This window comes from Neopsephotus bourkii, unplaced genomic scaffold (assembly GCF_033783945.1).
Source record: "Neopsephotus bourkii isolate Nb327-2 ecotype Australia unplaced genomic scaffold, CSIRO-AGI_Nbou_v1 NB_360, whole genome shotgun sequence".
NCBI lineage: Eukaryota > Metazoa > Chordata > Aves > Psittaciformes > Psittacidae > Neopsephotus > Neopsephotus bourkii.
In genome coordinates, this window is record NW_026900866.1 from 1,919,215 (window position 1) to 1,946,987 (window position 27,773).

The 27,773-nt window shown below is 44.3% G+C and overlaps 1 protein-coding gene and 1 long non-coding RNA gene across 18 annotated transcripts in view; one reads left to right on the forward strand and one right to left on the reverse strand.

Annotated features, from left to right (window-relative positions):
* Nucleotides 1-27,105, reverse strand: part of ESRRG (estrogen related receptor gamma) — a 405,523-nt gene extending 378,418 nt beyond the window's left edge. For 5 of the 16 annotated variants that reach the window (XM_061348564.1, XM_061348559.1, XM_061348562.1 and 2 more), the window contains exon 1: nucleotides 6,804-6,959. Coding sequence is in view for 5 of the 16 variants with exons in the window: in XM_061348553.1 (XP_061204537.1) it covers nucleotides 5,888-5,970 (83 nt within the window). In the remaining 11 variants the exon portion in view is untranslated. Of the gene's footprint in view, nucleotides 1-5,887; nucleotides 6,019-6,803; nucleotides 6,961-7,488; nucleotides 7,713-25,843; nucleotides 26,072-26,942 lie in introns of those variants that run through there. The other 11 variants (XM_061348561.1, XM_061348566.1, XM_061348551.1 and 8 more) reach the window with 10 other exon arrangements.
* Nucleotides 11,717-27,773, forward strand: part of LOC133209772 (uncharacterized) — a 70,001-nt gene continuing 53,944 nt past the window's right edge. Inside the window, exon 1 of one of the 2 annotated variants that reach the window (XR_009724760.1) lies at nucleotides 11,717-12,094. This is a non-coding gene — a long non-coding RNA (uncharacterized LOC133209772). Of the gene's footprint in view, nucleotides 12,095-27,353; nucleotides 27,479-27,773 lie in introns of those variants that run through there. The other variant, XR_009724759.1, reaches the window with a different exon arrangement.

Below are 27,773 nucleotides of genomic sequence, written 5' to 3' on the forward strand. Positions count from 1 at the left end.
CACAGGAATTGCCAAATCCCTCCTCCCAGTTTTCCCAGCTATACCTCAGCTTCCCACACTCTGTCTTCCCTTTTTTCTCCTTTCTGATTTTGTCATTGGATTTTGTTTTCACAGCACTGTATCCAGCAGGGAGCATACTAACAATTCAAGGTCCATTTTCCAGCCTTCAGAGGACAGGATAAAGTAGTCTGACTACTAAAGAGAGATCCCCAGAAAATGTTCGGAGAGGATGGGGAGCAAGACCTAGGTGAGAAATTAAGAGGCAGTTGATCCAAAGTATGTCAGAAGCTATAAATCTTCATCCCTGCTCCACTCATCCCGAGGGTGGCCCTTGGAAACCAAGCCCACTGCCTGCTCTTCTGAAGTCTGAACTAGTACTGATGCCCATGATGGGCCATGCCCTGCCTTCCTGAGGTCCATCAGTTGTTTCATGTTTAATTAATTCATGCAGGTCTTAAAATTCAAAGACATCATCAAGAGGAAGTCTTTTGAGGCTAAAACTACTAATAAGTAAAGCAGCAAATTCTCACTTTAAGCATCTGTCTCTGTTGTACATTTTAAAAACCTGTTTCTAGGAGTAAAGTAATGACAGTCCAGATTTCTCTCCTAAAAAGAGATTTCTGGCTCTTGTAATAAAAGAAGAATGACTGAAGGTAACCACAATAAAACAGAAGCCAGTGACACTTTTAAAAGTCACACTTTTTAGCTAGTCTCACAATTTTCAATAAGCAGTAATGGTTTTTAATTACCAACCTCTGAACCCAACAGGAGCATACAGAATACTGAGAGCTACACCCAAAAGCACCTGCAAAGCCAGGCTCAAAGAAGCACATCCTACCCATTGTATTCAGCAGATGCTTAGGATTTTGCTTAAATATTAAGCCCAAAAATCCATTCATCTAGACCTGCCTGAGCTCTGCACAGATGTTGAATATGTCCTATCCCCAGTCTATCCACATACATATTAACTGTGACTACTCAATTTTCTTTTTAGCACTTTAAGGCATTTTGATCCTCATCAACGTATGGAATACCTTCCTCATCCTCACACAGAGTGGCTATGTTATCCTCATTGAAATTCCTCCACAAAAGTCACTTGTCCTTTTGCATCTATTAAGGCTTTAAATCAAGACTAATACGATCATCAGGAAATCTGTGTGCCTTAAGCTGCATGTTGCTCCAATTAGCAGCTCTGCACTACCTGATCGTTCAAGATTGTCTTTCCTGTTGTATTTACTATGATTACATTTTGTGCTATGTGTACAATTAAAACTGTTTGGGTTTTCATACCGCTCTTGCCTTTCATTTGCTCTCTTAAAGTATCCAGCATACTTTTAAACAAATATAAGTGATAATATAGATGTAAATATTGCCATGGAGGCATCACGATAAATTTGACGTTTGGTATAATTCATTCAAGGTATCTAGATCCAATTTAAATACTTTCCCAATTTTAACCAAGGCTTCATCACCAGATGGACTTAAAAGAAAGTGTACGACTTCATGCTACGCTGGTAATCCACCCTAACTAGGAAATAAATTTTCAGTGATTAAGTTGAATTGTTCATATAAAAAGCCAGCTTCAGCTTTTTACCCATACAAAATAGCTTGGAAAATATATACTGCATGTGTTTATTATAGCTACAGTTGCTATGAACATCTATAACTCTCCGACAATTTCTTTGATTTATGTTCAAAAACATACAGGGCATGAAATGATGCCTGCAACCTTAAATTTCCCTCAAGAACATTGTGGGGAGAAGATATATTCCAAAACATCATGTTAGATTCCTTGTTATGTCTCCTTTTTAAAATAAATGTATGATAATCAATTACACATGCTTCAAAGCAACTGCCACTAGATTCCCCAACAGAAAAGCTGTTTGAGGAAAGTTCCATTTTCTTTCCCCTAATGGTTGAGTTAGAAGAGATCTTGCTCAGATATTAAAGGAAAAAAAAAAGTGTATTATAAAGGATAGGCTCTGCTCAACTTGTATATGCATGCACAGGTTTGTGCTTGCCTATGCTTGACTTAGAACAAGGTTTTCAGAGAAGTAACATCTCCACTGATCAACATGCTAACAAAAGCATGTGTGTGTGAAGATCTCGCACCTAATCTCGTCATATATGCTTGTAGTAATCCAACTGATGTCAAGAGAATGACACAGACGATAAGTTAATGTATCAGGCTCGACTTTCCTTTCAACCTCAATATGCAAAACATTCCTTTAAGAAGTCTAGCCAGCTGTAGTTTCCACTAGAAACAGAAACCTGCAGATGTTTATGGGAATAACAAGCTGAATGGCATCTCTCTGCCATTAACACTGGGTGCACGTAAGACTGGACTTCACAGATCTGCCTGAATTCCATGCAGAGGCTGAAGTGCTTGTTTTCTCCAGGGTACTGAGGTTGGTGGGTTATATGCCATTAACTAGTGAGCATAATATGGGTATCTCCACAACCTCATGACTCTGGCACAGGGGCAAGGGCAGCATCCTTGGGGAGCATCCTTGGGGAGCACCCTTGTCCACGATGAGGAGACCAGAGCACAGGACACCCATCACAGAAAAGGTCAGGATCTTTTTTTTTTCCCCTGCACCAGACAGTTTGTGCTGCCTGGTAGCAGCACAGGGAATGGAAGCTCCCATTCCCTATGTCCTGGGTATTTATTGTCTTGGGTTACACCCCAAGCTAGACAGCTGGCAAACAATAGAGAAAAGCGGACTGGATGGGACAAGCCTCCCTAAGGAGGACTGACACCTAGAGGCATTGAGTTTCAAGCAAATACAGAGCAAGGTGGATCCAAGACTTGTTTCAACTAAATAAAAGCCCTCTTCAGCCCTGCAAGTGTGCACCATTTTTGTGCTCAGTCTGGAAACAGAAACACTCATCCACCTTTTTGTTTGTTTGGGTTTTTTTTTTACTGTCTTCCTTTGAATTAAAACGTCAAAGAAAGAAAAATTCACCAGAGAGGACATGCTGGCTTGCACCCTCCTTGGAGTCCAGCACTGTTTTATCCATTACTAATGAAGCCGAGGAGGAGGAGGGGAGATTACTGGATGTGCATGCCTATTGCCCGTGCAGCCCCAGCTAGATAGCATCAACAGTTGTTCTCCTATTTTCACAGTGGGAAATAAGCAGGTACTAGCTGTATAGGAATAATCACAAGGAATCTAGGTCAAAATCAAAGCAACACTGCTCTGTCCATTTCACAAAATTCACATACAAACACAACACTCACTTGAAAACAAAGAGCTTGTTTGTAACATTTATCTCTCTTCAATGCTTCAATGCTAAACAAGTGCACAGATGTCGGCCTACCTTGAGTAAAAGGCACTGCTCCTTTCCCGGGACTTTGGAAAAGGCATCCAGAATTATTTAGAGTCAACATCAAAATGCAATATTGGGAAATCTGACAATCATTCTTTCAGAAAGGCAGGCTTGAAAGTGTCTCCTGTTCGCGGGTAAACCTTCTGTTAGTTTTTCTAGTACCGGTGGTTCAATCGAAAGGTTTGCCAACTGCCCCCTGGAGAAAACTGGAGATCTGCATTTAAATGGAGATATAGTATTTCCAAACGCATGGTACCTGCGAGGCAGATACTGTCAAGGTTTCTTAGTGAGTGGATCTCAAATTGTATTAGGTACATTTCAATGCTGTAACTATCCTCATTTCGTAGGGCTGGGGCTATTTCCATATCATTTTTCTGCATGCGTGCTTTGTAATATTTGTCCTGATAAGCCAAAATTAAACCCTCCCATCCACAACAAAGCCCTCACCTACCAACAAGAAGGAATTACAACCTGATGTATAATTTTCTGATATGGGCGATGAAGGCTATATTAGATAATCTTAAATAATTGAAAACTCTGATGACTTAATCGAGTAGTGAGCTTGGTTTACAATGCAGCCAATTTAGAGCCATAAAAACACTGTGTAAAATTTTTATCTTGTGGTTGACCATTACATATCCTATTTATTATTCCAAAGCATTTCAACAGCATTTTTTTCCTTCATCAATGTGGATGCTGGCATTTAGCACCCCCTCACTAATAAACACATGTGATTTTGGAACAGCTTTAGGAAAAAAGAAAACACAAAAATTAGCAGATCACTACAAAACTGTTCTTCGTTGCAATAAGCATCTTTTTACATTTTGACTTGAACCGACTTTGTGTGCTGCAAAATACACTTGGAACCACCAAGACTCACATATAATAAATCAAAGCCATATAGGTGAGTTAAAAAGACGGGTATAACAACTGATACTGACACATCAGAGAACCAGATAAAGGGGAAAAAAAACCCAAACCTCATGAATACTTTGCTGCTAATGCACCCGAGTTCAAAGAGCAGCATTCCTCTTAGGAAAATGTCTTCATTTTCCTATCAGAAAATCATCCTAACCTTCCAGAAAGTTTTTGCGAGTATACAAGGAAGGCAGAGGAGAACGTTTAGAGTGCAAAAGACACTCACAGTGGGTTTCAGCCACACAGGCATCAGTCCAGACAGCCATTCTCTGAAATTCAGGTTGCAATTGCAATGTCCCTGTAAACAAGGTTACAGTGAATGGCCCGAGATATCCTTCTCGGGATACCTTCACCAGGAGCCCTTCAGCTGTCTACTTGGTTTGTTATGCCTTATCTCGGAGCCCTGACATCTTAATGCTGATTCAAATTCAGGATTCAAAATGAAAGATGAAATATCTCTGAGATCACTTAATACTGAAATACCACTGCAGTAATAAGTGGTGCCAGAGCTGGAGATACGGATATAGTACTCTAGTGGTAACCTTTTAATTCCTGACAAAATACTAGGGAATAACTGTGATACTGCACACGCAGTGACTGCAATCGTTTTGTTTTCCTTATTTTGATAATGAATGTTGTGCTTACCTTCTTCTGCCCCTGGCAAGATTTTAAACTGTGAAGTCCTCTACAAGGAGCTCTGCCAGATTCCTGGACAGCCATGGAACCCCTCGCACCACAGCCCCACATCTCCAGCACGCAGACCCATGGCTACCTTGATGTTCTCAAGACACGGAAGATCATAACCACATGAGTCACTTCATCATTCTAAAGCTTTGGCTATTTTCAGAGGAAATGGAACGCACACACCATGTGTAATCTAATGTAGGTTATATTGTAAACTACTCCCATCCTGAAAGTGACCGAAGGTATGCTACACCAGACCATTTTGTCCTCTGAAATAAAACAGGGAAGTAACACTAGAATGTATCAGGCAACTTTTACACTTTGTATTTGAGACAGGCTGGATAATAAACGCTTAAAACTTGGGTGTTTTTATACAAAGGACATTTCCCTCCTGGCCACAGGCAGGCTGAAGAGGGGTGGGCATCTGTTTATGGGCTGGGTTATGTTTGCTGTTAGTCTCCTACATATTATGAAAAGATAAGATGGGGCAGGGGGGTGTTTGAGGAGGGTATGGGGGAGAATTACAGGAGAGAAACTCAAAAACCCAATCTGCACGGTGCCTCTCTTCCCACACTCCCATTCACCTTCATTTTCCTCTCCTTTATATTCTACTCATTTTTACTTGCCTCCCCCATTATTTAGTCATCTCCTAAATGCAGTCCTTTCTTTGCTATCATGAGAAACATGTTAACTAGACCAAGTACTGGGAGTGCTTCCCTTGCAAGCACTTCAAACCGTACCTCCGGACCACTCGCCCCTTCGTAGCATTAATGCATGCGGGAAAATAAAAAATATAATAAAATAGAAAAGGGAGAAAAAAATCTTCTCCTCGCAGCCGGGTCACATTGAGGCTCCCCCCACCACCCCCCCCACCACCCCCCGCCCCCCGCACCCCCTTATCAGGACCCAAAGCAGGAAGCGCAGAGGGAGCACGCAGGATAAGGAGTTCTCTTACTTTTCCTTCGCCCCCTCCGCATCCGCTGGCCCGGCCGCGACTCCCGACGCCACGGCAGGAGCGGGGCAAAGCGCGTCCCGCATGGCACGGATGGGCGGGCAGAGAAGGGACGGGAAGCGAAGGGACGCCCGGCGCAGAATTCCCACCCCCCGCCCGACGTGCAGGGCTCCGGCCAGGCCTGCGCGGCTCCCACGGGTCGCTCGCAGAAGTGTTCCAGGAAGGAGAAAGCGGCGGGGAGGGGGACGGGGGCAAGCAGGGGCCCCCCTTCCTTTACGCACACCCCATTCCCTTCCTAGCCTCCCCATTCCCACGGCCTCCTTCCCCCCCCTCCCCCCCGCCGCTGCCCGGACACCTCGGGGCACCCACAAAAGGGCACCCCAGCTGAAGAAGGGCGGGGGGGGGCATGAGCAGCCGCCGGCACAAGCTTGGAGAGTCCGGTCCACCTGACCCGCTCGCAGCCTCTAAAGCCACCCCGGGACCCCAAACTCTTGCTGGCCAAAGCCTCGTCACTTCCCTGACGCTCCTGACCCTGGGCTGGGGGGGAGGACAAAACCCTCCGGGGTAGGATCTGTCAGCAGAAAACAAAATCATTCTCCCTCCCCCCTATTAACCCTGTAGCCGACCCGACAGTCTTAAATAATTATCGGAGAAACGCGAAACACTGAGCCCCGGGCAGCCGGTGCTGCCATGCGGCTTTTTATGAGGGTGATTTGGGGGTGGGGGGGAAACACAAGGGGACGACCGACTCCGAGCAAGTGCAATGGACAAGGTCTGAAGGTGGAATGGGGGGGAGGGAAGGGGATGGGGGGGGGGAGCGCTTCTAGAGCGAGCGGCTCGTCTCCGTGCGGAACCATGCCCCCCGCTGCAATGTCAGCTCGCGGAGGTGCGGGGTGGGGACAGGGAGGCCCCACTTTACCTGGTCAGCTCAGAACCGCAGGCAGGCTAGTCAGGTGAGTCGTCGGGGATTTTAAAGAAGCCGAAGCCGGTTTCTTTGCTAGGAAAGTCTACAACACCATGCAGGGACATTGCAAAATCTTTATACACGCCTCCTTTAACCGGGCTCCCGCGACCTCCGCCGGCGAGGGGGGAACCGCCGGCGGGCTGCAGGCCGCGCTGCACCGCGGAGGGCGGGCGGGGGGCGCGGGGGGCGGTGGCGGCGGCGCGCGCGGCCCCAGCGAGGGAGAGGCGGCCCCGGGCGGGCGACAGCGAACCCAGACCCCGCGGCTCCGGCCTCGGCGGCGGCCCCGGGCCTCCCTGCCGCCTTGGTAGCGCCGGTCCGCACTCGGCCTGACCCGGGACGTCACGCCGCCTGTCTGTTTTCTCAATGATAACTTGGCAGGAGAAGGGGGAAGCGGCCGGGTTTTCCTGGGCTCGTTACTGGGTACGTGCACGTTTCCTTTACATGCGTGGGTTTTTTTTGGGTTATCTTCCCTTTTTTCCCCCACCCTTTTTTTTTTTTTTAAGGGAAATAATGAAAAACCGAGACAGGAAATCCGGGGCGCGGCGGGGGCTGCCGCCCCGCGATGGTGGCGGGGTGCGGGGAAGCGGCGGCGCGGCCGAGGGGCGCAGGCATGCGTTCATCTTTTTGTCTTTCATTTTACCTTCAGGGTGACATTCAGTGCCGGGCGAGCTTCGCCGGTCACCGCCAAGTCTCGCCTGGAAAACAAACCAAACCAAACAAAAAGAGAAACCAACCCTCTTTACCCTCCCCCAAAATAAAAGCCCAACCTGCTACCGAAGGCGGGGGGCGACCCAGTGGGGCGGTCGACAGGACACCTCGCCCAAGGGATGCGGGGATACTCGGAGGCACGCAGGAGCAGCTAGCAGCTGCCGAGCAGCCGCGGGATGGGGAAACTGATTGAAGGGGGGGGGGACACACATCCCCGAATGTGTGTGTGTATATATATATATATACACATTTTTAATGTACATAATATATATATTATATATATACATATATTAAAAGGCCCCCGAAACGCAGGAGGCGGCGTAAACTGCTCTTCGGCGAGCAGTGAGGATGCTGCCGTGCAGGCCTGGCGCTGCACTTGTAACATCCCCCCCCGAGTCTCCTCCAAGTCTCTGCAGGGGAAGCCTGGGGGGGATGGTGGGGGTGGGGGTGGTGCAGGACACGGACCTCACCCTCCGCACAGACCCCGGGTTCAATTCGGGTACCCCCGGGACGCAGCGGCTGCTCGGCATCACAATGGCGTCGCTGCTAAGGACTGGCGCAAACCCTGGCGAGATTTACTCGCGGGTACTTAAACCATCTCCCCCTACCTCTGCTGCTGCGGAGCAGCTATTTCCGAAAGCTGGGCGGTTTTACGTTAAAAGAGCAGGTGCGCACTGGCCTGCAGTTAGCACCGGGGTTGGTGTAAGCGGTGGTAGGGGCTGGCAAGGCACCTGCAATTTCTTACCTCGATTTTCTTGTACTCTTAGGCAAATCCTCTAAGTCTACACAAATGGCCCTGTTAAATTCAGGGGACCTTCTGCGTGTTGGGTTTAACCCGCGTGGAGAAGTATTTCCACGTGTAGGCCTCACTTAAAAACAAACTACCCATGGTCGCTTCGGTTTGAGTGCCTCTTGAGCTAAAGATCAGTTGCTGCACACACACGCACTGTTAACAGCCCAAACTGCTGAAACACCACGACACCCTGCACAGTGACCACAGAGCGTCCCAGCAGCGCCCAAGGTCAAGTTTACCTCTTTCGCGCTGAGCTGTGCACCACCTACTTTAATAACTAGTTACAACGCTGGGGATACGCATATAACTAGTTCATGAAGGGATACATGTAGCAGGGCTGAAATGAAATTAATTCTTCTGCGACTGCCTCTGTTCAGCCTTAATATTACCATTAGAGCTTTCATTTTCCTCATTTAAATACAATAAAAGGAAAATTGCCTTTGCTTAATATTGCTACTAATCAGGTGTTGCTATTCCAGTTGTTAGGTAATAAAGTCAGGGAGAAGTTAGTGTGCGCCTTTTCTGTTGCTGGACTCTGCTCCCACTGGCACCTTGTTTTAAATGATGAGATCGCCTCTTGCAGCTGGAAAAGCAGCTGGGGGAAAAAGGAAGTCCCTCTCTGAATATGGTACAGTCTAAACATCGTTTTAATGAGCCTGAAAGTGAAAGCACTTTTTTTCTGTCTTTCTTTTAACCCAAGCTACTTAAGATGCTTTCTGGCTTGGCTAGAAAGACGAGTCTGTTTAATGTTTCTGTTTTGGACTTGGTTTGAACTGCTTTTAAGCAAAATTCTTACCTGTCTTAACTATACTGTCTCAGCAGAGTACTTTACTGATACATATTTTTTGTAGACTTGAAAAGCATTTTGTACAGCTTGATCATTGTCTGTATTTCATCATTAGTTTCTTAAGTGAGGCTCTTCTGATTGATGTGGGGAATTGCTTTGAAAGCATGAAGGGTATGGTGTAGCTACCCAAGATGCTGCTTGCAATTATTCCATACCTCGGCTAAGAGCGAGATTTTTAGTTGTGATTGTTACACTTTTAAAAGTGAATTAGTTAATCAAATTGCTATCTTTGGAATGCACTTAAAAGAACATTAAAATGCATAAATTTCATTAAAATAAATGAGCAGATAGGCAACAAAACAAGTATTAGTCAAATAAGATCTCACCCATGGAGCCAAATTCAGCCCTGGTGACATCAACTGAGTTGTGCTTGTCTACAGCATATTTAATTTGGCTTCTGCAGTCACACAGCTGACACTATGTGGTTGTCAAATGTGTGTTTATTAAAAATGGGTGAGCCGTTCTCCTCCAACATGATTAACCTCTGAAATTCACCTGGTTTCCATTTAGCTCAGCTGTGCCATCCATTGCATATGCAATTTTTGGTGCTCATAAACCCCAGAGATGCAGAGAGGCATCCCGAACCCTGGTATTAATCTAAGGGACATGAGTTGTCTCTGAAGCAAGGGTGCGATGAGGTTGATTTCAGTGGAGACTCTTCACAATGGGCTGCATATATGCTTCAGTTAAAAGGCTGCACTAAAGTCTCTCCTGCCATCTTTCATTATTGTTGTTACTCATACCAGTGAGAGTAAAGGAAAGGTTGGTATGTCTGTAATCACACATTCATGTGCTATGTAGATATATCCTAATAGCCTCTCCGCACAGGAAAATTATTCAGGAATAAAGTTGGATGTGAATGTAAAGCAGAATGTGCTCAGATAGCTTGTTCATTCTGGAATGACTGAGCTCTTTCCTGGTTTCACTTAATCCACTTTCAAAATGAATTAAGATAATTCAAGAAAGGGAATTCTGTTGCTGGTACAAGATTTGTCTACACATGAGTTTAGTTTTAGTCATTACTGCAGTGTACCTAATAGGTGTTTTTGAATGATTTGGTGCATAGACAAGTCCAAAGTCCCACAGGTGAAAACAACAGAATTAATCTTTCTCTATAACATGAGGTTAATTTGGGCCGGAGTTTTACCTACTTTTTTCCTTGTGAAGGATATTAAATTCATTACATGTTTTTAGCAAAATGTCCCACAACAGCTATGTATTTATGCTCAATTCCAGGGTAGCAATGCCATGTGCCCTCCCCTAAAGTAAACAGTCAGTACCTTCTCAACTACCTTGAAGTTGACAGTAGATTCATTGCTGGAGAAAACACCAGCTTCTCAATGGTAAATATTTTGAGTGGACTGTTGCAAACAAAAGCAAAACAAACTCAAAGCCCTGCTCTGTCCTTTTATAAACACCCATGATCCATTTGTACTTTGACTGCATGCCATTCAAAGCAATAGCACCCATTCTAATTCAAGAATATTAGTTCCTGAATGAGAAACCCCTCAGATTTGTTCAGAAGGGCTTGTGGAACAACAGGGCCTTAAGAATAGAAAGCTAATGTATAGTTTGCATTTGAAGGTCTTGGGAAGAGTCTATCTGAAACTCGGGCAGATGGGTTGTATGAGGTGTATTGTAGCACAGCTGGCATACAGGAAAGTTACCAAAATGATACTGAAAACATACAGAGTTTTTTGTGACTTTATGCCAAGCAGAAAGTTCGTCAAATGTCATTTGGTCTCATTCTGTGCCATAGAAGAGAGGCGACTCCCTGACAGGAATCGAGACTCTAAAACTTCAAACTTAAGGTTGGCTGTTGGGTGGGGTTTGGTTTTTTGTTTGTTTTTTTTTTTGGGGGGGGGGGGGAAGAGGAGAACTAGACAAAGAAATAATGTAAGCCCAGCTAGTGAAACAGCCGAGTTTTTTGAAAGAAGCATGAATATAAAAACTAGATGGCACAAATTGCTGACCCTTTAAACATTGACAAGGGAAAAGACAGTAAAAGCTATGAAGATGAAAATCCCAACTCCTACTTTGTGCGAAAGGCTGCAATGTGGGGTGGCAAAAGGTATCAAGGGGTCTTCTCTTATGCAGGTGAAATAGTCCTGTTGCTCTGTGTAACAGGCAATGATGCCACACATTGTATTCTCCTTCCTAAGATCAGTTTGTGATTACAAGCATGGCTTTGCTGTCCTGTGTTGGTCTTGGTTGAGGATATAGAGTGGATTTCACATATGCCTCCCTCGCACCAAACCTGCTTGTTTAATAAGAAGCTTCCTGGTAAGAAAGTGAGTGTTGACTAAAGAAGGTAAAACACAGATAAACATAAAATAATCAAGTTCTTGGATTCTCTTGTGCTGGGTGACTTTGCACATGGGTCTAGTTTTGCTATTAAGGCTCAAATTAGACTAAGATCTAAGGCATCAGGACCATGCCTGATCTGAAATCCTGCTTATGTAAGAGACTGGATTGATCACTTTACACTGCTTCCACTGAGAGGTCTCTGAGCCACCAGCTCTCTCCCACTTTTGTCATTACTCCTGTCATTAGGTTAGATATAAAGAAGCACTTCTTTACTGTGAGGATGGTGAGGCACTGGAATGGGTTGCCCAAGGAAGTCGTGAATGCTCCATCCCTGGCAGTGTTCAAGGCCAAGTTGGGCGGAGTCTTGGGTGACATGGTTTAGTGTGAGGTGTACCTGCCTTGGCAAGAGGGCTGGAACTTGATGATCTTAAGGCCCTTTCCAACCCTAACTATTCTACAATTCTATGATTACAGGGGAATTTCTTATCCAGCGAGGAAAGTGTCTTTAAGTCTCTGAGATGATGTCACAGGCAAGAGGAAATCTCAGTGCACAGCCAGTGCAGTGAAATTAAGGATCCTCTATGGGAATTGGTTAGTAGCACCAATGGTTAATATTTGTCATAACAACCAACAGTTTTGTTTTTTGTTCTAACAATGTGAATTACACATTAAACATTAATACAAGTGATTGTACTTTTCTTTTGATCTTCAAGCATAACCATTTCAAATGAGAGTTTATAAATGAGCATTGAAACAAATCCCTGAGTCATGTGAATTTACATTGGTTTTACTCTGGGGGAAAGATATCCCACATGAGTTACTCATGTCTGCAAAACATAACATAAATCAGAAAGCAAAAATAAAAAGAGCTTGTATTTGGCTGTTGGAATGTAAATATCTGTGTGGATATTTGGCTTGTGCGCTAGTGGTAATGCAACATTAAAAAGTTCATTTATCAGAGATCAAGATTCGGAATGGGGCCCTCACCTAATAGGAGATCCAAGTCAGCTCAGAATAAGCAAGCTAACCTTTTAGCTTCTGCAGTTTGGCTCCTACCAAGTAGCGACCCTAGTGTCAGAGGAATTTGAACCAACTCAGAGTAAAGGGATCAGAATTTGGCTGGCTTCATACAGACAAAAGTTGCCAAACTGCCATCATTAAGGACTAATACTGCATATGCTTAGCAAACTGTATAGTGCTGAGTGGCACCTTTCCAGATGTCCTTGACAGCCAGCTGCAGTGCAAGGCTGACCCAGTCCAGACCAACTGTAAAACCTGCTTGACCATATCTGATACCTGCTCCTCTTGGTTTAACATCAGTCACAAACATTGCATTCCATGAAAACATAAACACTGTGGATTGTGTATCTGCCAAGACAGTTATTTAAAATGCAAACAGAATTTAAGCCCTTTCCCCTTTCACACGCTACACAAATATTACAATAACCAGCCGTCTGCACTTAAGTAATGTACGTGCAAAGTACATATGACTTACTGAGGAAAGTACAGGTACAAAACAGCATGATAGGCCTGATTCAGATAGGTACTGACTACAAGGTTTACAGAATGACTCTTGCCTTTCCAAAACAGGTCTCAAAGCCAGGGGTTTCAGAAGAGGAACGGCTGCCAAGAAGGTATTATGTTTAGTGGCACATAGGCTCTATCTATGATTCAGGTCATAGCTCATGAATCTCAAAAGCCCATTGTATTTCATTCTTAATGTATAAATGCTAAAGGAATCCTGGAAGCCAGAGATCCAGGATTATCCCACATAACTCAGTATCCTCACAGGAGGCTACAGTCATGCTCCTCTGCTGCTGCTTTTCTGTGGCCTGAATAACCTTAAATGCTGATGGTAGAGCTTCAAAAGGAAGAGCAGAAGAAGCCTATGCATAGAATAGTTTATAGACTGGAAGAGGAGGAAACATGAAACCCTTCATCCATGAACTTGAATTCTTAGCTGCTATGTTTTATACAAAGACAGAGGAACTGATACTGTTGAGTTGAGAAAGAAGCACTTGTAACACTCCATTAGGGAACCCCAGTGTTGTTTGTGTGAATTAAGCCTTCCCCGAGGTTTCAGAACTTCACCTGGCACATTAAGTCGAAAGATTAATAGATTAATATTGGATCTTAAACAATTTCGGGCTGAAGGACCTCAACTACCTCAGCTCCATCTAGACACTGCTTGAAGCACATTGACATTACCCAGCTTTAGAAGTTTTGTGAGTCTTCTGACTTTTCAAGAGCCTAGTTACATCCCCAGGCACAAGCAAAGAGCTGTAATTGCAAAGCTGTGATAGATACAAGTAGAAAATGGTGTACAGAAGCTTGTAAGGAGGACTTCCTTAGCACCAGTCAGGATGACAAAGCCTGCTGGACCACAGGGTCCCAGGCTGCGTTCACAGCCCTGGAATGCCCGCTAGAAACACTCCCAGTCATTTGGTGCATGTTAGAGGTTCTCTTTTCTAGAGACCTAAATGAAATGTGCTGATACCGAGCCCATCCTTCCTCTTACAGCTAAAGGCCTCCAGCAGGTGGTCAGGAGGCCAATGGGAAGGAGAGGACACCAGTTTTAATCCATTTGTTCATGATGAAAAATGATGAGAAAAGTGAAAAGATTATTCTATAGAAGAATGCTTTTACTTACATTTAACTGCTTAACACCAGTCAGAACCCCGATTTCCATTACTGTATATGCATGTCATGGTATGGTGAAATCTTCTTCAGTAATTAACTGGTCAGAGCCACAGACTAGAAACCAGCTATGCAGCCAGTGAAAGCTGACATAGCTTTCACGAAATTGGTGGACTTACACCAATTCATACTGTCTGGGGATTTGGTCTTCAATTTCTAACTAAAAAATTGCATTTTTCCATGATATTTATTGGGCTGTTCAGCCTGGAGAAGCTGCATGGGGACCTCAGAGCAGCTTCCATTATCTGAAGGGGGGCTACAAGAATGCTCAAAGAGGGACTTTTCTTCAGGGACTGTAGTGATAGGACAAGGGGTGATGGGTTCAAACTTAAACAGAGGAAGTTTAGATCAGATATAAGGAGGAAATTCATTACTGCAAGGGTGGTGAGGCTCTGGAAAGGGATGCCCAGAGTAGCTGTGAATGCCCCATCCCTGGCAGTGTTCAAGGCCAGGTTGGACAGAACCTTGGGTGACATGGTCTAGTGCGAGGCATCCCTGCTCATGCCAGGGGGTTGGAACTCAATCTTAAGGTCCTTTCCAACCCAAGTCATTCTACGATTCTATGGTTTCAGTTATATTATACAGCAAAAGCAATAAAGTAGAAAGTTCTAAATATTTATACAACCAAGACAGATGCAGAACAAATGCAAAATCTTTGGCAATCAAATCCTACAACCACATTATTATATATTTCAGTGTTGGAGCCATGTGGATTACTCCTTAACTTTAGGGCAGCTCATTTTCTTGCCTCCATCTTTCCAGCCACTATTAGAGCTACAATCTGTCCATCTCTTTATGCACTAATCTGCCACCCCTAGGGAGAGGGGGACAAGTTACATGATGGGTGATTGTCCATGGGCGAATGTCTAAATGTGAAGGGAAACAACTGAATTTTAATGGCAGAAGATAATCTCTGGGCAGTGCACGAATTACTGGGGCCTACTGCTATCAGGAGCTGTATGCTATGCTCTTCTCTCCTAGTGAGGTCAGCAGAATGCAGTTGAGATGAGAAGGATGCAGAAACAAGCTGCACAATACCAGCTCCTTCTCTCATGCCACAAATAACAGGGCAAGAGACCTGCTGCCATCAGGCCCAACAGAGTTGCCCCAGTATCAATGCAGAGAAATGGTGACAAAAATTAGGGTACCTGCTCCAGATTTACACCACCAAAGATGTGTTCTCATTAGGTATTTATAGCCCAGTAGCATTGTTTAGGGGAAGAAGGTATATTTATTAAGTGCTGTACAAAATACTTCATCAGATTAAATTCCTGTATCCAAAAGCCCAACAACAAAAATTGCAGAGGGAGGGTGGCAAACAACAGGATATCCTGGGAAGAAAGTATACCAGTAATTGCAGCAAAGGCAGCCAGCCAGAGAGGCCTTTGCTACACACAGGGTAGTGATAATTCTGCCAAAGAGGCAAGTGTTCATTTCCTTTTTAGCTCTGCTATTTCCATTACATTGAAGTAGTTTTTTAAAGCTTACAGACATCAAGTTTATAAAGCTTAAAACCTTGTCATATCTAAGACAATATATACCAATTTATCTAAATCTCTATAAGAATATGTCATCTAATATGATTTGAATTTTTTGTGGGGTTTGAGAGTTTAAGAAGTTTAGTGAAAGAGGGATAATTTTTGGTCTTGTTTTTGTCTTCTTAGAAGATTCTGGCAGGAACATAAAGGATAGTCCCCAGATCTGTATATACCTACCTGTAGATAATGAAATAGAAAATAAAAGATGCTTTAAAATATCACCAGTCTTTTAATTTGCTCTGTAGCTGGATGGCAGAGTTTCAGTCATTTTCACCAAAACAAGGAGACCCACTGCAAAGTACTGTCTTTTGAATTTTGGGCTAAGCAATCATAGCCCTGAATAGGTCACAAAAGGTATCAGCCTTACCTATACTGCCCTTCTGCTCAGATGGCAGCTCTGACCCCAAAAGAGACAAGAGGACAGCCGTGGCCACCTGGCATTGCCTTCTTGCACAGAGAGAAGCAGGCAGGGGAGGAGGGAGCTGGTATCCAGCCAGGTCTTATGCTTCAGGCTGCCAAGTTGGAGCGCATCCTCCCAATGGGCTTCTACAGGGGAAGGCATCGAGGAGAGCTAAGGATGGGGAGCTGCTTCCCTTGCAAACACCTCTGCATCCCCCTTTGCTTCCTTCCAGAAGAAGACTAAGCATGCCTCTTATTTAGCTGAAAGCTTTCCACCTGATGTTGAGTATGTTAGCGTGCTGGTGGACACAGACACTACACAGCATATGTAAAACGTAACTTCAAGGATGTGTCCAGCAACAACCTTACACTGAAGCCAGTTCTCATCTTAGTTATAGGAGAATTAATATCGAATCATAGAATAGATCAGGTTGGAAAGGACCTTAAGATCATAAATCCCTGACATTTTTTACTCATAAACCATATTTTTGCCTAACCAACTAATACTGTTCTTTATATAAGCTACCCAAAGTTTGGTTGGGTCCATTATTTTCTCAATTAACTTATTTCAACAAGGCTAATTTTACTTAGTGCAGTTTTTTGCACTGTACCATTGGTTACTATGGTACGGTTCATTGCAATAGAGCAATTTCACTAGTTAGAAGACTTCACCATAATGTTTTGCTACTATTTCTGATGAGAATTAGATCCACTAGCTCACAAATGCCACATCCATGTCCTTTTGGAGCCATCCCAAGGACTTCAGTGGTCCGCCTGTGTTTGTCAGGCTTCACTCAACCCCTCCTCTGAGCCCCTTCAACATGTGTGTCCAGTTAAGACTACAGAAGAAGAGAAAACATGGTTTATTAACCACCAGTGTATTAATTTCCAGTTATTAGGAGACTTGCTCTACATCCCTATCTGTGCAGATAGAGTATCACATTACTAAGTTACCAGGGCTACCTAGAGTTAACATCCAGAAACATTCTTCTAGCAGTACACGCTGCTTCCTGGGACAGTTCTTTAGGTACAAGCCAAATGAAAATGGTCATTCTCACTATTTTCCACTGTGCCTCAGTTTTTCTCTCTTAACTTTGTGCAGCTGCAGAGGATGCACAATGTGGGATGCTAGTGTTCCTCCTTATGGGTTCAGTTCAACAAATTGCTATGCAAGAGCAATTCCAGTGATTTCAGGTGATTCTGCTGTTATACATAGGAATACAGGAGTCAACATTCAGGAAGTTATTTTAGTACTGGAAAGACAAACAGGTCTTCTAGTCCTCATGCAGGTGACCTTGTTACAAGCTTCACAGACATTTAACGAACAAAGGGTTGACACTGAAGAAAGAGTATCACAAAGCTCTTGAGAAAAAAGTTGGAACAAAGTTTTAGTAGTTTGTCAAGGCATCATAAAATGCATATGCTCTATGAGACTACAACATGTATGTAGCAGGTGTATGCAACCTGCTGTGCAGTCCTAAATCCACCAGCAACATATCATTAGGAACTTGGGCTTCTGAGAGTCACTTCTCTCTCTGTGCCTCAGTTTCCTTATAAGAAATTAAGGGTTATGCCCTTGATATCCCTTGGATTAATAAATCAAGTCCATTCATTAAATGTCAAGTATTATAATCAATCACAGGTTTATCCTGTCTGCTCCCCCCCCCCCCAAAAAAAAAAAAATAAAGCTGTAATATAAAAATAAAACTTAGATATGGTTGCAGAAGTTTCAGATTGTGGAACATGAATCTTAGGATTTTGGTGGATGCAATGCCAAACTTACAGGTCAGGTGAACTTCAATGTGATTCTAAAGATATTAGCATGCCAATGACAAGTGATTTGGTCTGCATTTTCTTCCAGTTGAGGAAAGACCTATGCCAGTCCCACCATAATTCTTCAGTTATTTCCCCCATATTTTGTTTGATCTGTATTAAGAACCATTCAACAACCAAACCCCTCGACCTCAAAAGATTGTTGTATATTTTTCCTCCTAAAGCGTTTTTATTTTGACATATTGATAAAAATGTATTTGATAGGTAATGGGTAAAGGAACTCAGAAATAATTCAGTTCCTATAGTCGCTCTCACTACTGGTGATCCTTCCTTACATAGAGTTATGTGTAAGGAAGGTGTGATGTCACATTTTAAAGAATTTATTCATTCTACCAAGACATACAACTTCCAAACCATAAAATTCTTCTTTTATGTGGCACTTCCTTTAAAGCAAGTTTGTCTCCTTGAGTATATTTTTCCCTGACTGTGATGCAATATATACACACACATATGTAAGTATCTATGACATATATATAGATCTCTCTCTTACTTGTTCCATTGGACAGGTGTTATTACAGATTAGAAAGAGCACAAAATTATCTGCTGAGTGTATAGAAATTGGTATCACCCAGTTTAGAAGTATAAGCTTGATTTATTTGTATTTTCCCTGAAAACACCAAACCACCTACCCCCAAAGGACCTGATTCAGTAGCAGTACATGTACAGGTGCAAAATGACTTGATTTACGCATGTTGCTGGAAGCCATCACTGGATTACTGTATTTTTTGCTATATATAAAAGATTCAATCAGCCAAAATATATTCAACATTTTCTAGTGATGCAGAGCCATTGTATGAAGATCTTTGAGTATCCTTTGAACATGGAGGAGTCACTATGCTGTATCCTACTGTAAAACATACTACTTCCAATGTTTTTCAAGTGGACAAGATGAATAAGGAAGGAGGAGGGAAGAAAATCATCCTGAGACAATCCAAGAAAAAAGATTTTGTAATATATAATTCAGAAATCTACACTGTTTTTGTTCCTTGTTTAAAGATCTATATTTTTAATTATAAATTTTGAATATAAAAATATGAAAGAGTAAGGTAAAAAAAAAGATGTTAAATACAGATTTGTTCAGAAAGTGTTGACTGATAGGCATATTCATGGAATTGCCTAGTTCAGTTCTACTTGAATGTTTTCCTAACTGGAAGAAAATGTGTAAGTTCGTCATCCATTTTAATCATCTTCATTGATGGATGTTAAACTTAGCAACAGTTCAGTGGCAGCTTCCCTAGACTGGCACCAATGTAAGGATTTGTATTTAAGTGGGGGGAAAAAAAAGGGGGGGGGGCAGTTTTTAAAACAAATAATTCTTACCCTGATTTGGGGTTAAGATTCGAAATAAATATAAAATACCAAATACGTCACTCATAGATAACTGATTTCAGAGGGGTTGCAAACCTCCTAGTACATAACAATGTAAGAATACCAAGTAGAATTCTATGAAAAAAAAAAAAAAAAAAAGGCCCAAGCCCACAGCTTTCAACAAAGATTGTTACTTCTGTGTGTTTCTGCACAAACAAAACCAAAATGCTGGCTGGGATTTCTGAGCATTTCCACAATCCAAACAGTAAGAGGAAGCTATTAAGAATCACAAGTTTTGGTGTTAACTGCAGCGGAAACAGAACAGAGCCTTTATCTTAATCAGTTGCTTAGAATATGTTTACACTGATCTCTCATTTTTTCTCTTTCTGTGCTTATAGCCAGCATCACTTAGACAGTAATGATGTATGTTCAAAAAGCTATGCATAGGCAATACCATACTAGTCCTGCAAGTATTTTAAGGGAGGGAGATTGCGTGTATTATGCCAGTACTATACCTTAGGGTCATGAGTCACTAAGAAAATATGGAGGAATGCTTATTTTTGCTCTTGGAGTAAGAAGTCTATTGTGGAAGAATATAAATATGGGGAAGTAGTTTCTAAGTTTGTTACTATTACTCTATTAAGAGTAAACAGATTAAATACTTAGGTGGAAACATGTCATTATCACTAGGCTTTGTTGCAAATGCATGTACTATATTCAGTCGACATCCTAAGCACATTCCTATGCCTGCATGGTGAAATGAGCATCATGTCTCTCCATACCCGAACGTAACAGTAAAAGAAATAATAATCTAAATTACTGTTTATTCTGCAACGAATCTTAGCCAACATGTACCACTTTTTAGTGTGGTTAGTGGTGATTTTACACACATAATAAACACATTTGAAAGATGGAGATTTGCATTAAAGACTTAAGTATATACTGATAGAATAAAGCATGGGCATTTGGTGGTGGTGGTGAAATATTAAAGTTGTTCACCCTCTACTCTCAACATAACCCCCATAGTTATTTCCAGACAGAAAAAGAGAGCATATATCTGATTCTCTTCCGGGATGTCAAGAGGATTGCTGCTCCCTGTTTTCCTGAAGTTAGCACACCAACAGCTGCTAAATGCAGAACAATGTGCTGCTTACCTTTGTTGTAAATGTAAGGCTTTTCCGTTTCAGAACTATATAAATGAATCAGTATTCATTCACACCTATGCCTAGAGGTTTCTATCATAAAGCAGGGGGTGTTCATTTTTAATTTCCTCCTCATTCTGATTTTATGCCATATTCCTCTTCACCAATGCCATTTGGGACTGCTTGGATATAATAAGTACGAGGAAAGTAAAAATGAAAGCAGTGTATTTTCCCCCCACCATTTGGTGCAAGTATTTATCAACAGACAAAGGTGATAAAAATTTTAGAGTTTAAAGGGTCTTCCCTGACAGTTTAAATAACTCAGTAGTTTAGCAGACTACTACAGCTTTGTCCTCTGCTCCAAAAACCAAGACAACAAAATCCCAAACCACCTTTATGTGGTTAGATTTGCCCTCTGAAATCCAGTGCAATATTTAGTAACTCATACTCAATGTCAGAGTTTCCAAGGGAAGTAGTAGGGGGTTGTCTATTTGATTTTTTTTAAGGTACGTATAGATTCCTCATCTATTGAAAGGGAACTACATATGTCAGTAAAAAGCATGAGCAAAACCAGAAGTAATTAACATGTGAATAAATGCAGCCAGCCTTCCTTCACTGAGCGCTTTGGAGTCAGAAATGCATTTTTCTCATGCTGCAGAAGCCCTCTATTCAAACAAGTACCCACTAACATCTCTAAGCCTCATTATCGAGACAGAAACAATCGTTATCAATCATACACAACATTCTATAAGGTCCATTTTCCCAATTAAATTTATATTCTCCTTCTCTGATGTCTGCATTTATTTAGTTCTAAACACAGTTACAGCTGTACCTTTGTTAACTTGTGTGGTGATAAGTCATTTTCAGAAACTCTTGTTCTCTGCAACGTTAACTATTACTGATTATAGTATTGCTTAAGGCAGATTCCTTGTTGTAAGTGGCATTGAACATTCTTACCTGGATATTGCAACGACATGTTTGAGAATTGAGATATAAACAGAACAGTAAGTAATGCGTATGGCCTCTGCATTTAAGACTTGCGTGTTGAGAGACACTCATCTAGAAAAATCAAACCATCACCAAAGCACCCAATACAATTCCTGTATCTTTCTCTGCTTTGCTAATGACCAATCACTGTGTTAAACTGTGAACCATGGCCCTAAATAATAAAGGTCAACGTTTTCAAGGACAGCTTCTGTATTCGAGTTTCCAGCTTGAAATGTCTTAAAGCTGGATTTGCCAGTTGCAAGGTTCCCAGACTTCTCGCTGGGACTGCATAACCTCAACACCAGGGAAAAACAAAGCCGGAATAACAGGCCGCACGTCTCATCAAATCAAACCCCATTTCATTTGAAAAATTGATCCTGGGGTTTAACATCTGCCAGAAGGATGGTATGATCCCTGCAAGTATAGGCACAATGCCGACCTGAAACATGTATTTAGTCAAATCCAATCTTATCTCACCTCGTTTCTCAACTTTGTGTATTGGGTTTCATATCAGAAAAATGCATACAAATTCTGGAAAACTAGCTCAGCATAAAAAGCAGTTTCAGCCTTTTTATCTTATACAAAAGTTCCATGAATATAATATTTATAAAATATCTTATAGGAGCTCTACATACATAAAATAGTAAATATTTATGGTCATTCTCTCAATTACAAGGAATATCAGAATTAGGTTCAAGCAGCTTTTCAGCTAATTCCAGAATGCTACATTCATCCATTATTGGTTGCAAAGGTGGAAGCGTAATGGAGCTGTTAGGGATGTCTGCTCAAGTTCAGGTCTTGGATCTGGCTCTGCCTGGAACCTGTTGTGACCTACTCCAATACACTATATTAAAACTTCCTTTTTTATCAGCTTTCCTTATACTGAATCCACTCAAAGTGTTTTTCTACTTTCATACATCAGGGGGAGAGGGAAGAATCCTGTGATAACTGATATTAGCAATTACTGGTGATTTCTTAGTGCAAGGTAAAGCAAGTTTGTAGTTCTCTAGCATTTAATAACGATTAGTAAAGACAAGGTAAGAATATACCATATTGGACTGAATAAAGAAGTTTTCCTTTTCCAAGGAAGTTTCAGTGTTATTGCCACTATCAAACCATACCATGCTCTCCCACTAACCACACTAAAGCTGCCTTTTAAGCTGCAACACTGCTCTACAACTATATTCCATCTGCTTTGAAAGCAAGTGTCAACTTTTTGACTCCTGACAGCGACTTACCATAGCCCTGTCTAGCAAACGGGCAAAACCACCACAAAGCAAGCTATGAAACCAAATCCATTCTGAGTTTGTGCAACTCAAACCAATACATGTGCCGTAAAATCTTAACATCCAGAAACCCTTCCTCTCCATGACCTGCTGCCTCACCTCACTGCAGTATATTCACCCATTGTTATTTTGCTGTCAGAAAGGGCAGAAGAGACAGCTGCCCACCAGAACGCTTTGCAATGGAGAAGAGGGGTGCACGGTCTCTGAGCACTGTGCTGTGGCCACCGGAGCTTCCCAAGCTTCTCTGCTCTAGCCAGAGCGGCACACTGTCCCTTGAGCGGGCCGGACAAAGCGACAGAATGTGGTGAAGGGCTTGTAACCCCAGGAAAGCCTCCCCCCTCCCCCCGCCTCTTCTCCCTGCTCCGGCATCCACTTATCGCAATTCCTCAGCTTTCAGCAACTTTCCTCCGCACCTCCAAGACCTGGAAACCTCGGACACACGCCGAGGAGAGGGAGAACAAAAGGGCAAAGAACAAAGAGCCGGGGAGCTGGTAGGACAGGAGGAAAGGGGGAGCTCCCCCTACTCGGGTCAGCCCAGGGCCACCTGCCCAGGGTAGGAACCTTCCTCCAACGCACACACACGAGATGCGAGGGCTTTGCTCGGGGTCTGCTTTGTGCCCGACCGCGAAGCGCTCGCTTGCGCCGCTGTGAAATCGTTCTGGGAAGGGTGTTCTGCACCGCTCCCCTTCCCTGCAACCGGTACTTTTCCCTCCACATGAGGCACGAAGCATCCTCGGCGGGTCCCCGCAGGGGGCCGGGAAACCCGCGTCCCGTCCCAACCCCGCGGAGCCGAAGCGGCTTTAGGGAACCACGAGAAAACAGCGGACAAGAGATCAGCCCGAGGAAGCTACAAACGTCGCGTTCCCTTCAATGTTAAGCTTTTGTTCAAGTATCACTAAACACCCTTTTATGGGTGATCTTCTCCTCCCCCCCAGATCCCCTCTTACCGAAAAAGACCCTTTGGCAAACCTCCTGCTCCCTCTCTTAGCAGTTAAATACTGAAAAGCTGCAGGTGCCCTCGTTACCTGTTGCTATGAGCCCCTGCCCTCCTGGGCGGGGGGCCGGGCAATTAACTCCTTTTTCGCTGTGCTCGTCCCATGCTGGCTGCAGATGCTGACAGCCCAGCCAGGGGCAAACCTCGGCTGAGAGCAGGGAGTGAGCGGGGACTTGTGTGTGTGTGTGTTTGGGCAGGATGGGTAGCAGTGGGGGAGGTCCTAGGGGGTCTCTCAGTGCTGCCCGACTTCCCTGCCCGGGGCAGGGAAAAGTAAGCAACGTCTGCTAGCGGGCAGGGTGGCGATCGTGTCATCCGGTTACCGAGGGACCGCATGCACCGAGTGCCGTCCTGCAATCACCTTTTGGAGAAGGACGAGAAGTTATTATCCTTCTTCTTAATTGCCAGGGTTCCTCATTGGAGCAAGAACTAAAGGGAATCAGAGTTTTACGTGAGAAACTTTTAGAGGGGTTGGGTTTGTAGGGTTTTTTACCCTTCATTTTTAATTTAAGCTAGAAGTGGGCTAAAGGAACCTCACTTTTCTGAAGGCGAAATTAATCTAGTCCTTGATCGGCAGAGGAAGAAAGCAGCGAGCGTGCTGCAGGGATGGAAGGGGTGCCGGCGGAACCGACCAGGAGCCGGTGCGGGTCCAGCCCGTGTCTCATGGAAAAGAGCCCCCTGTCCAGCAAGCCCCTGCCCCTAGCATCCCTCAGCAGTGAGGTCAAACAGAGGTGGGGAATGAGAAAACCAGGCTAAAATCCCGTGACTGGCAAAGGAGAAGCGTGAGGTGCAGCTAAAACACGCGTTTGTTTGGAAGCTGCGCTGGGAGCCCTAGTCAAACTTCAGCCCAGCCTGTGCCCTGAGTTAACTAAACTCAATTTCTCGCCTCCGTGTAAAAAGGTTTCGCGTATGTGAGGAAATCTGAGAGGCTGAGAAGTCTGTTTTTGTTATGATTTAATCACATACATTAAAGAAGGGCAAGCATACGCCCAATTTGGGACTTCAAATAGAGAAAAAAAAGGCATTAGTTCTGAGGGACGCTCTGCCCAAACCCTTCCTGCTGCACAGAGCAAAGCTGAGGCTCTCGGAGTCCAGTCATCTCATTACTGCTGGCTGTTTGGGGTTTCTCTTTTCCTCCTAATGGAGTAACCTTTCATAAGTGATTGCAATTTCGGGGGGGGGAAAGGGAGAGTAGGTGCCAAAACAAGCTGGGGGTGGAGCGGAATTTTGCTTTTCAAGCAATTTAGCAGAGAGCAATTCTGCTTACAGCAGAGACGTAGGTGGATACTTGAAAACATCCTCTACCGGGGTGTCCTACTTTAGCAATTCTAATTAAAACAAGGTTTTAAAGATGCAAAGAAAGAGTAAGCTTCTTGCTTTATTTCCAATGGGCGTGGGGGATACAGTCAGGCACAAAGTGCTTCCAGCTTGTTCTAACGTGCACCTTTGTTTAAAAGAAAAAGAATAATAATAATTAAAAAAACCCCAAACAACAAACAACATTCAAGCTCGTCCTCTGATTTCAACTAATGTATTTTTAACTGGATTTCTTTCCTTTGCTTTGTCTGATCTGATCCCTATCGCGCAGCCCTGGCCCACTTTCAGCCCTGAGAGTCTCCTGTATTGTGTGCGTTGCCTGTAAGACAAGGGGCAAGTCTCCCATCGCACACTTTCCTATACCTGTGCTCGGGAACTGAGCAGTGCCCAAGCTCGTGGACAGCAAAATAAGGATTCTGCTCCTCTTCCCGCTGCCTAACCAGAGAGGAGCTCTGACTTCGTAGGTTCAGCCTGGCTCGCACGGCTGTGAACGTCCAAGCACCTTGGATCAATAAAGCAGCCAGCTTTCTGACGCTTCTTTTCCACGGCTGCTTACTGAAAGGGAGGCGCTGCCGCCACCTATAAATACCGCTGGATCCAAGACAGTGCTCTTCCCCCCCCCCCCCCCTTCATTTTTTACCTTCCCTATGTAAAGCAGCAAAGTTAGGACCAAGACACCTCAAGTTCTTCTCTCCGAGGGGCTATGCCAGAGGTTCCCATCACCAGTCTCAGCTGCGATGGAGCCTTTGAAGGTCGCAAAGGGGTGCGACGGACCCGCACCGGCTGCCTTTGAACTTTGTTCACAGGCGTGTAGAGGGAGAGGAACAAATACCGATACTCACGGTGCTCTTTGGCTTTCCAGGTGTAACTCCGTCTCTCCCTCTTCTTTGTGTATAAACGAGCAGAGGTTACATCCCGGGCACACGTTATAATGCCCTCGATAACCCCGACCCTGTTAATTTAATGCTACGCTAACCTGAGAGTGTGTGATTGGAGCTCAAAATGTTTGGTTTAGAAAAGCACATCTCCATGCTGAAAACAAAGTCGCCTTCTCTGCCCACACCCCTCCTTTCTACGGGAAGAGTCTCCCAGCCCTTCATTCCTCCACAAACCAGCACACCTACCTATCCAACAGCCACCTTTCCCATCACAGATCCCATCTTTCCCCCCACTTCTCGAATCAAATCTCTGCAGTTTCTTAAACCCACGTGCCAGGGCTGCCGCGTGGGGCTCCAGTTCCTGCACCGAGCCCCGCCGAGGGCTCGCACCGCCCCACCTCGCTCCTTCCCACCGGGGAAGGGTCCGCGGAGGTCCCTCGCCCCCCAAAACCTCCCGCATGGCCCGAAGGAGCGGGGTGCTCGTCTGGGCCGGTCACTGCTGGGCGCGGAGCTATCGAGCCCCTTCACCCCGCGCTCTTGTCTGTTTGTATTTATTTTTATGTTTTATTTCCCTGATAATTCCCCCAAATGGGATTTGACGAACACAGCTCGTTACCCGCGCTGATACCGGGGTAATAACTGTCAGAGGGGCTGAGCGCTCCAGAAAGAGAAAAGCGGAGGCAGAGGGAGGGATACAACCTCCGTTATCTCTCTGCTACTAATTCCCAGCCGGCTAGGACTCAGGGGACAAGACGATCGCTTAACAAACCCTCCTCCTCCTCTCCCTCCACCACTCCTTCCTTCCTTCCTCTTCTCCGGCACATTTTCTCCCCCGCGCTCGCCTACGTTTCATTCCTTCTCTTCGGGAGGAATAAGCCGTAAAATACCAAATTAAAAAGAGAAGGGGAAAAAAATAAGAGAAGAAAATATGGGAGGGAGGGACACAGGAGGGGAAATTAAAGGAAAAAAAAAAAAAAGAGAAAGGGGAGGGAAAAAGGACAGAAAGTGTCTGTGCCTGATCGCTGACCATCTGTGCAAAAGGTGATCGTCGCTGGGTACTCACATGGCTGGTGGCAGAGCAGCTCTGGGCAATTAATAAGTCTCTCAGCTTGAGCTCTTCTCTCTCCTTTCGGAGGGCAGCTCTCGCCGGGGTCTCCCTCCCTCACACACAAACCCGATCAGATGCTTCAGGACCGGCCACTTTGCGAGGGGATCAACACGGGAGGGTTTGTATTACTCCAGGTTCGTGTGTGTAGCCTATAAATAGCGAACTTTTTGATGGAATCAGCTAACAAATGAGAGGAGAAGGCGTAATTTTGCGCAGGGAGCCCCCCTTTCTCTTTGCAAGATTAAAACCCCCCAGGCAGCGAGCAGAGCTAAACTTGTGGGTGTGTGGGAAGGAATTTCACATTATTATGATCGTGCGAGAGATTTTTGTTTGTTTGTTTATTTGGGGGGTTGTTTTTGCGTGTCGTCCCCCGTTCCCCCCTCTTCCCCCCACCCCCCCCCCCCACGTGACATCCTCCCTCCCTGCCTTCCCATCCAGGGGCAGGAACTGACCCGGATTAGCACCGACTTTAACTCCAAATTGGAAATACGGTGCGTTTGCGGGTGGGTTATTTTTGGTTGATGTTTTATTTTTGGGGGACTGGGGAAGAGATAAGAGGGGTCCACACGGTATCGGTTGGAAGTGAAGGAGGAGGGCAGGCTTTCCTGAATGTGCCCTCACTTTGAAGGAGAGCAGGGAACAGGGAACAGGTCGGAATTATTGGGGGGGGGGGGTGTGCATGTGTTACTCTGTTAGGGATGAAGTGTTTGCCATGGACCCACTCGTGAGAAAGCCACGTGAAACACTTTGCCCCCCTCCCCGACCTGCCGCCAACAGCCGCGAAAC